Source organism: Pantherophis guttatus, chromosome 4 (assembly GCF_059756535.1).
Source record: "Pantherophis guttatus breed Tessera chromosome 4, ASM5975653v1, whole genome shotgun sequence".
Classification (NCBI taxonomy): Eukaryota; Metazoa; Chordata; class Lepidosauria; order Squamata; family Colubridae; genus Pantherophis; species Pantherophis guttatus.
Genome location: NC_142066.1, coordinates 158943730 through 158953620, shown reverse-complemented (window position 1 = coordinate 158953620; position 9891 = coordinate 158943730). Strand labels below are relative to the sequence as shown.

General features: G+C 54.6%; 1 protein-coding gene across 2 annotated transcripts; it reads left to right on the top strand.

Annotated features, from left to right (window-relative positions):
- Positions 1–1693: 1693 nt before the first annotated feature.
- On the top strand, positions 1694–5693 carry LOC148114420 (GTPase IMAP family member 2-like). Of its 2 annotated transcripts, XM_087894332.1 has the most exons (4): positions 1694–1785; positions 2680–2744; positions 3575–3602; positions 4696–5693. In XM_087894332.1, the coding sequence occupies exons 2-4, from the start codon at positions 2712–2714 to the stop codon at positions 5460–5462; spliced, it is 828 nt and encodes a 275-aa protein (XP_087750458.1). In that variant the 5' UTR covers positions 1694–1785; positions 2680–2711; the 3' UTR covers positions 5463–5693. The 2 variants fall into 2 exon arrangements, with proteins under 2 accessions (XP_087750458.1, XP_087750457.1); XM_087894331.1 differs by lacking the exon at positions 1694–1785 and having other exon boundaries at positions 2567–2744.
- The last annotated feature ends 4198 nt before the right edge of the window (positions 5694–9891 follow it).

The following is a 9891-nucleotide window of genomic DNA, read 5'->3' as shown; positions in this document are numbered from 1 at the left end:
CAGAGGAGGTGGACCTGAAATCCGAGTACAGGAGCAATTGGGGCAGAAAAAGCCTCCAAGCGCCTCCAGCTTAGAGGGATCCTTGGGGGGCTAATTTGAGGTCTCGGCTGGGATTCTGAGGTGCCAGGAGGTCTCCCCGGTTTTCCACTCCCGCCCTGAATGCCAGGCAGGAGGGAGAGAGACTAGCAGCTGTAGTCACTCACTGACCTGCAGGATGAGTCTCGGGGTCGCCCTCGGCCTGGGTCCCAAGCCTGATGGTGTCAAAAGCTGCGGAGGGACTCCGGAGGGCCAGGACGGACAAAGCGCCACCATGCCAAGCCTTGCGAAGGACCGATGGGGGGTCCACGCTGTCCCAGCCCTATGGCCCAGCTGACCCCCTCCCAATGACCTCCTTTTGCTGAAAAAGGAGCGGTTGGAGAGGGAGGTTGTCCTAAGAGCCCATGAAGTGCCAGGCCAGTTCCAGCTCTGGGCCCAGGGAAGATCAGGCTGAAGCCCCCCCCCAACCCTCAGCTTGGCGGTCTCTGCTGCTGCCCCAGAGTCCAGGGCCCTGGGCAGGGCTTACAGGGAGTCCAGCTGCTCCCTTCCGCTCCGCTCCACACACACACACACACAGCCTCCCAAGAGCTCTTGGAAGGGCTACTGGGGACTGCAAATCACCAGCCCCTCCCCCTCCCCAGTGCCCCTCCTCAGAGCCAAAGCAGAGAGCGCCCCTGTTCTGCTTTCTGTTACTCTCAGATCACACCTGTCTGCCCCCCAAAGTCTCCGCCCCACCTTCCTGCGGATCCTGGGAACAACTTAGGTCGAGCAAAGGAGGATTTGCGAAGGAGCCACGCTGACGCATACTGGCCCTCTGATCATTCAGCTGGAAGATTTCCACACACGCACAAACACCCCTTAGAGGAGCAGCCCTCGATCTCTCCAACACAGGTGTGTGTGTGTGAGTGTGTGTGTGTGTGTGTGTGAGAGAGAGAGAGAGAGAGAGAACTTCACACATGCTTGCTTGCCTGTTTCTCCCACAGCCCTGGAGTTGGGGACCCCCGCCTTAGAGTGCTGGTATGAGCAGCTCTCAAAGACCATGAAAGGATGAGACCCCTTGAACCCCAACAATCCTGAACAGAGGAACAAACAAGGGCGGCCTCCCCCGGTCTGCCCCGCTGCCCCGATAACAGGCTGGGCATTCAAGCCAAATGGGGCGGGCGGGGGGCCTTCAGCGCTGCCTCCCTTGCTGCCAGGAGGTGCCCAGGAAGAGGGGGGGTCTCCTTTTGGCGGGACACAAGAGGAGAGCCAGCCCGAGTGGGGGGGGGAGGGCGCTGGGGGGGTCAAAAAACGCCGCTGGAAACAATGCTCAGCTCCGAAACCAACGCGCTTCCCCTCCGAGGTGGGAGCCCCGGGATTGCTCCGAAGCGCGACCGCCTCCCCTGCCTCTTTGGGGCGGGAGAAGCCGGGACCCGAGGCAGGAGGGTCTCCAGAGCGATTCCGGGGAGTGAACGTAAAAGGGCAGAGGAAGACCACGGGAGGAGCGGCGACTGTGCTGAATGGCCGGAGATGCCACAGGGTGTAGCGCTTCCCCGGCCAGCCAAAGCGCGAAGTAGAGAGGGAGTTGCCCCGTTTGTCTTCCCTTTCCCTCTCCTTCTGAGGGCGGGTCTGGGCCAAGCTCCGTCCCCCTGCCGCTGCCCGCCCCTGCCCGGCCGGAGAAAAGGAGCTGGGCTGCTCCGCGCTCCTGCGAGGCGCTGGGAGATCTGGAGCGAGACGGCGATCCCGCGCAGGTTTCCCGCAGCAGCGCAGGTTGGGAGGGGGGCTCCTTCCGCGGCAGGGAAGAGGGGGAGGAGGGGTCCGCCCAGGTGAGCTGGAGGGAGGGCGGGATGGCCGCCTTGGAGGGCACAAGGGGCTTCCGATCCTGGTGGCCGAAGCTAGGATCGGAAGTAGCCTGCAGACGCTCCCTGGATCTCCCCGATGCCCAAGGAAAAAACCTCCCGGGATCCGCGCAACAGGGGCGCAGTCTTCCCCCTCGTTTTGTCAGAGAAAAACAGCAGAGATGTTGAGGAAGAGGCTGGACGGCGCCTCTCGAGGGGGGGCTCTCGGGGGGGGGAGCGGCGGAGACCCCCTCCAGCCCCGCCCTCCCCTCCCCCTTTGGCTCTCTGCTCATCGCCCTCCAGGGCCCCTCCCTCTGCTCTCCACGGGCCGAGGAGACAGAAGGAGTCGCGCAGCGGGAGGGAAAGGCGGCGCCCCCCTAATCAGAGGGTCCGTGTGGGGCAGTCCGAGCAAAGGAAGCCAGACTGGCCAGGATTTGCGACCCTCCCAAGAGTTTCGCCCTCTGTTGCGTCCGGAGGAGTGGACAGAATCAACTTTTGCCTCTTGGGGCAGGGGCGAAGAGAGGTGGAAGTGCTTCCCCTTCACGGGGTGATGCAGAGGGTCCGGAGTTTTTTTGGGGGGGGCGGGCTTTGGGTCTCCTGAAAGCGGAGGGAGGGGTCAAGCGGGGGCCGACAAGGAAGAGAAATTGGCACCTTTTCAGTGCAAGGCAGCCCGGGGTTGGGGGTGGGGGCGGCATCGCTGGACAAAGCAGGAGGGGAAGGGCAGCGGTCCGTTTCCCCACCTCCACCGTCCAGACCTGCTTCCAACCCCTCCCTCCCTCGCCTCAAGAAGGGGGTCTCCTCCCACCTTCTCTTTTCTTCCCCACAGTCCAGCCGATCTACAACCATCAGTAGCCAGGAATGAACTACCATTCCCCTTGGGAGTCGCCCCAGGTAGGTCTGAAAAGGGTCCCTGAAAGCGGAGGGGTGGAGGATTTTGGGAAAGAGGAGACCCTCTGCTCCGTGTGTGGCAAAATTTGAGGCCTTGACAAGCATTCAGCTGCCCCTTGCCCTCACCCACCATGCTCCAGCCCAGCCCTATCCACCTTTCGAATACTAAGAGACAGGCGAGACTCTGATGCTAAAGCCTGGAATGCCCCCAAAGAAAGGAGCTCTCTCAGCTTTACTTCCGCTTTTTCTCCTCCACCTACTCCCCCCCACATACACACGTCCCTTCCCCCTCTCTCCCTGCCCCTCCTTTTTTCCCTTCCTTATTCCCTTCAGAGCAGGAGTCAGCAACCTGCGGCTCTGGAGCTGCATGTGGCTCTTTCACCCCTCTGCTGCGGCTCCCTGTCACTCAAAATATGCGTCACAACCGTCAATGTGCAACACCGACCGGCCTGCAATTTATTGAGCTTTTCAACCATGGATAAATCCAAGAAAAGAAAAGTTTCAGAAGAAAACAATATTTAATTCAACTACATATGCTAGTTTTGTGGCTGGCACGGGAAGGGTTTTGTGGCTCCCGGTGTTTTCTTTTCTGTGGGAAACAGGGCCAAATGGCTCTTTGCATGTTTAAGGTTGCAGACCCCTGCTTCAGATCATCTCAGCCCCCCCTTAGTGGGGGGGGTTCCAAACCAGCTTCTGGGCTGTGCCTTCAATGGGGTGGGGGAACCAGGCAGCTGGTTTCTGGGTACGAAGGGAAGGGACACAACTAGCTGTCTCTGCCCCACTGGGTGTCAAGAGCTACATCTGATCTGTGGTTTTCCTTTCCATTCTTGCAGGGAATCATGGAGGAAGAGAACACGTTGGGTAAGTGAAGAGGCTGCATCTGGTGTTTGGGGGGTATTGGGGTGGGGGCTGGGGGTCAATCTGGCAGCCACTTGGAGGGCAAGGTGATGCCAGTCCAGAAGAAGAGTTGCGCTAGATGGGTCTTTCTCTTTAGTGGGCAGCCTGAGCCTTGCTGGCAGGCCCAGAGGAGGGGTGCCTTGGCCCTCTATGGAGACCCCTTCCCCACTCCTGAACATGGCAGCCTCCCTCTGTTCCTGAAGGTCTCTGTGCCCATGGATGGTCCTCTTCAGCCTCCTTCCACAGTCCCTGTTGGTCCTTAGGCTCTTGGAGACCCACCTCAGATGGGTTTTGGGTAGGGGGGAAATGCAGGAAGCCACGGAAGGCAGCCATCTCACTGCTGGGCTGGGGAGAACAGGCAGGCAGGAAGAAGGGGCTGCCGTTGGGTGCTCATGCGGGCTGGTGGTGGACGGGTTGGGGCCTGAGATGGCAGCTACCATCATGACCAGTTTCAATGAACTCTCTGTAGTCCGTACCAACCCCTGGCAATCCCAAACAAAATAAGTTGGAAACCAGCTTCCAAGCTCTGGGGTGGGGGTCATTCTGGGTTGTCTCTGCATCCAACCCCCACACCCCCGTGGGTCAGCCATCCTCCCGCAGCTCTCTGCCAGCAGTCCTGAATCTCTTCTAGGTCACTCGGCTCATTTGGACCCAGCTTTGTTGGTGGGGGCTGAACACAGTGGCCGTATTGGGACATCAGATGTGGGGTGGCTGAAGGGGACTCCCAACAGCTGCTGGGAACCAGGGTGTTCTCTGAAACCAGAGGGTAGTTTTGCATCTTTGTGCATCCATGTGATATCAGCAGAGATTTGCTAAAGTGGGGTTTGCATGTTGTGGGAATCTGCACGGTTGAGCAGCCCATTTTAGCAACTCTGGGAGAGTCACAAAAAACATCACTAATCCACTTCAGAGCAGGGGTGACTCTTCCCCAAAATTGTCCCCATTTCCAGCCTGCTCAATGACGCCCTGACGCATTATAGATGTCCTTTTTCTTCCTGGGCACGTCAGAAATGTATGCTTTGATTCCTCTTTGTAATGTTGTCTTCCAATCTCGCAGGGGAGGAACTCCGGCTGATCCTGGTCGGAAAGTCCGGAGGCGGGAAGAGTGCCACGGGGAACACCATCCTCGGCCGGAGGGTGTTTGAATCCACCTTGGGGGCAAAGACCACCACCCTGAGGTGCCAAAGGGAGCAGGGAAGCTGGCAGGGCACAAACATCTCCGTGGTCGACACACCTGCCATGTTCGATTCTAAAAATTACTATGAGAATTTTCAAGATGAGATTAGGGCTTGCATTGAGTTCTCCCGGCCCGGCCCCCATGCCCTGATTTTTGTAACCCAGGTGGGGCGCTTCACTGCTGAAGACGCAGCTGCCGCAAAGCAGGTCTGCAATATCTTTGGGGCTGAATCTGCCAAACACACAATTGTCCTCTTCACCTACCTGGAAGATCTGGGAGGGACCCCCCTGCAGGAGTACGTCCGAAACTCTGACAACAAGAATATGCAAAAACTGATCCTGCGGTGCGGGAACCGCCTCTGCGGGTTCAACAACAAGGCTGTGGGAGCAGAGCGGGAGAGACAGGTCTCGGAGCTGATGGAGACAGTGCAGAAAACCGTCTTCCAAAATGGGAGGGGATACTACAACATCCGATGGAACAGGGACACCAGCGTACGGGATCAACGTGTCAGGATCTCCACGGAGGACCAAAAGGGTCGGAAACGGGCATCCACGGGGCTTTCCAAAAAGACCTGGGTATGGATTGGGTCGGTTTCCTTTGTGGTGGTGATTGTGATTGTGATCATTCTTGCTGTCCAGTTATCATGAGTTCTTTGCAAAGTTTTTGGAGGGAGCAGAAGATATATTGTGAGTGAGTTGCTTTTTGAATATTCTGTGGATTTGTCCCGATTGCAATGAACTTGCCATACCTGGGGAGAGGAGGAGGAGACAGATGATGATGATACAACAACATCATCATCATCAACAACAACAACAACAACAACAACAACAATAGTGCTTAGATCCTTGGTTAGGATTTGAACTGTTAAATTTTACCAGTGCCAGATTGTGAATTGAATTGAATTAAATCTAAATAATAATATTAATAATAATAATAATACATTTCAAAATCTTCAGTTGAATAATAATAATAATAATAATAAATATAAGGATGAAAAGCTTCTTGAATGTATTTGGATTAATATAAAGGGAAAAATGAATGACATTGGAGGTGTATGAAACAGACCATTCAACCAAGAAGCGGAAATAGATGAAATTTTTGTCAATCAGATCCCTGAGGTGTGCAGGAACACACTCCACAGGACTAATGGGGGATTTTAACTACCCCAATACGGGTCTAGGACCTTTAGGCTTCCACCCTTGGCTGTGCCCCCTTCACCCCCAGCCACCCATCTCAGCCACTCCCAGCCAGCTTTCCTCCTCTGCTGGACCTCCCCTGGCCATCCTTCCCAGGCAATGGGGTCCTTGCCTTCTGTCCCTCACCCTTCGGCCTGGCCCATTCCCCAGGCACCTTTTGTCATGGGTGCCTGGGACAAGAAGCCACCAGCTAGTCGGGTGGCAGGTGGCAATGATGCTGCTGGGAAGGGGGACCAAGCGGGCTCTGAGGAGTGTGTGATTGGTGGCAGGTTATAAGAGAGAGCAAGGACTGCGGGGTGGGGAGCAGGCAGGCAAATGCTGCTTGCATGCATAGTTGCTGGAAGTTCCTGGGGGAGGGAGTTCAATGGTTGTGGCGTGCAGTGGGGGATGAAAATGGGAAGCCACTGGGGGCAATTGACAGGCAGCTTTTCATTTTGACCTCTCCCCTCTGCCGTTGCCTCTGTGTCTCAATTGTGGCCTAAAATGTCCCATTCTGCCTGACATCAGCTGGAAGACAAACACAACCCAGCATTCCTATGACAGGAAGAACGGTATCCCAGACTTCCATAGGGAAAAAAAGGTGAATATTGGTGATAGATGATTCAATTCGTTGAAGAACAGAAACTAGTCTGCAGACTGAACTAGGCAGGTATGTTGTCTCTCTGGAGCAAAAATCAAAGATGTAACTGAGTACCTTACTAAAATAATCAACCTCACAAATTACTACCCTTTTCTTCTACATGTGGGGACCAATGACAAAACAATGAATCTGAAAACAATAACAAGAGATTACGAACAGCTAGGGAAGAAAGTTAAAGAGTTAGGAGTACAAGTGGTGTTTTCATCTGTACTTCCAACAAAAGGCCAACATCCAATGAGTGACGAAAGGATTTTAGAAATGAACCACTGACTTAAAAACTGGTGTCATCAAGAGAACTTTGATTTCCTAGACCATGGTCAGCATTACCTAGATCAGGGGTGTCAAACTCAATTTCATCGAGGACTGCGTCAGGGTTGTATTTGACCTTGGGGCATGGCCAGGGCCAGCTTGATATCACTCATGTCGGGGGCATCTGTGGTGGCCCGAGCGCTCTGCCAGAAAAAACAGAGCAAGCTCCATTTTCACTGGCAAAGGCTGATCCTTCACCCTTTCCAGGGCGGCCCCATGGGTCAGATCTAACCACCCCATGGACTGGATCCATCCTGTGGGCCTTGAGTTTGGCACCTCTGACCTAGATGAAGGGCTACTGTCAAGGGATGATGTGAACCTCAAAGAACTGGAAAGAAGATATTCAGAAAACAACAGGCTCGTTTTTCAAAAGGACTTTAAAATTGAGGGGGGAGGGGGCCAATCTTCATGACCTTTAGAGCCTAATTCTAAGCAAAAACCACTAGATAACCAATCACATAAGAAGGAAGAGGGTAAAAAGAAAGAAAAACATTATTTATTTATTTATTTATTTATTTATTTATTTATTTATTTATTTATTTTATTTTATTTTATTTTATTTTATTTGTATACCGCCCTTCTCCAACAGGACTCAGGGTGGTGAACAGCCATGGTAAAACATAACATATAAAATTTAAAAGCAGTTTAAAAAACATTAAATAATTTTGGCTATCCATTTAAAACAACCCGGGTTAAAACCAATTACAAATTAAAATCGAAGAGATGGGATCAAGCCAGCCCGGCTAGGTGAAAAAGATGTGTTTTAAGGACCCAACTAAAAGTCCAGAGGTCTGGTATTGTGCGTATCTCTGGGGGTAGGTCATTCCAGAGGGCAGTTGCCACCACAGAGAAGACTCTCCCCCTGGGGGTCGCCAGCCGGCACTGTGGCCGACGGCACCCTGAGGAGGCCCTCTCTGTGGGAGCGTACTGGCCGGTGGGAGGCTATTGGTGGCAGAAGGTGGTCTCGTAAATATCCCGGCCCTAAGCCATGGAGCGCTTTAAAGGTGGTCACCAACACCTTGAAGCGCACCCGGAAGACCACAGGAAGCCAGTGCAGCTCGCGCAGGAGAGGTGTCACATGGGAGCGCCCCATCGCTCCCATAATCCCCTGCGCGGCCGCATTCTGGACCAACTGGAGCCTCCAGGTGCACCCCAAGGGGAGCCCCATGTAGAGAGCATTGCAGTAGTCCAGACGGGAAGTGATGAGTGCTTGAGTGACCGTGCGTAGGGAGTCCCGATCTAGAAAGGGACGCAACTGGCATATCAGGTGAACCTGATTAAAAAGCCCCCCTGGCTACGGCTGTCATATGCTCTTCTAAAGATAGCTGTGTATCCAGGAGGATGCCCAAGTTGCGAGCCCTTTCCGTGGGTTCCAATGATTCACCCCCAATAACCAGCGATGGCGCCAGCTGGCTATATCGGGACGCCGGAAGCCACAGCCACTCGGTCTTGGAAGGATTGAGTCGGAGCCTGTTTCTTCCCATCCAGGCCCGCACGGCCTCCAGGCACCGGGACATCACTTCAAGGACATCGTTGGGGTGGCCTGGGGTGGAGATGTACAGCTGAGTGTTATCAGCGTACTGATGGAACTCCACCCCAAAGTCACGGATGATCTCACCCAGCGGCTTCACATAAATGTTGAACAGAAGGGGCGAGAGGACTGACCCTTGCGGCACCCCACAAACAAGGCACCTCGGGGTCGACTGCTGCCCCCCTGCCAACACAGATTGCAACCGGTCAGAGAGGTAGGAGGAGAACCACCGCAAAACGGTGCCCCCCATTCCCAACCCCTCCAACCAGCGCAACATGATACCATGGTCGATGGTATCAAAAGCCACTGAGAGATCTAACAGGACCAGGATAGAGGAACAACCCCTATCCCGAGCCCTCCAGAGATCATCCACCAACGCGACCAATGCCATTTCCGTGCTGTGCCCAGGCCTGAAGCCGGACTGGAGCAGATCTAGATAGACAGCTTCATCCAGGTACTGTGGAAGCTGCCGTGCCACCTTAACAATAAAACAATAAAACGAAGCAATAAAACGAAGGTTGGAGACTGGACGATAATTAGCCAAAACAGTCAGATCCAGAGAGGGCTTCTTCAGGAGGGGCCTCACCACCGCCTCTTTCAAGGTGGCCGGCAGGACACCCTCACTCAAAGAAGCATTAATAATCCTCTGGAGCCAGCCTCGTGTAACCTCCCGGGAAGCCAACACCAACCAGGAGGGACACGGGTCCAATAAACATGTGGTCGCATTCAGTCGTCCCAGAATCCTGTCCACGTCCTCGGGAGCCACAGGATCGAACTCCTCTCAGATAACACTCTCAAGACCTGCCTCAATCATCCCGTCCGGACTTACCCAGTCAGAGGCCAGGCCTTCCCGAATCTGAGCAATCTTGTCATGCAGATACTGCACAAAATCCTCAGCTCGACCCTGCAAGGGGTCATCCCGTGCTCCCTGATGGAGGAGGGAGCGGGTCACCCTAAACAGGGCGGCTGGGCGATTATCTGATGACGCAATAAGGGTGGCAAAATAGCTAGATTTTGTCACTTTTATCGCCACTAGGTAGGTCTTAATATGAGACCTCACCAGCGTTCGGTCGGATTCGGAATGGCTGGTCCTCCAACCACTCTCTAGGCGTCTTTTCCGGCGCTTCATCTCCCTCAGCTCCTCAGAGAACCAAGGAGCTAGGTGAGTTCAGTGCCGGGTCAGAGGCCGCAAAGGCACGATGCGGTCCAAAGCCCCAGCGGCCACACTGTCCCAGGCGGCCACCAAATCTTCAGCCGAGTCATGAGCCAGAGTCTCAGGAAATGGCCCAAGCTCCATCTGGAACCTATCAGGGTCCATCAGGCGCCTGGGGCGGAACCACCTAGTCGGTCCTGCCTCCCTGTGGCGGGGTGCAGCGGTTAGAAAGTCAAGTCGAAGGAGC

Excerpts from the sequence above, each read along its gene's own strand:
- LOC148114420 (XM_087894332.1), top strand. The coding sequence starts at position 2,712 with ATGAACTACCATTCCCCTTGGGAGTCGCCCCAG. Across the intron at positions 2,745-3,574 it reads CCCCTTGGGAGTCGCCCCAG|GGAATCATGGAGGAAGAGAA; the intron begins GTAGGTCTGAAA and ends CCATTCTTGCAG. Across the intron at positions 3,603-4,695 it reads GGAGGAAGAGAACACGTTGG|GGGAGGAACTCCGGCTGATC; the intron begins GTAAGTGAAGAG and ends CCAATCTCGCAG.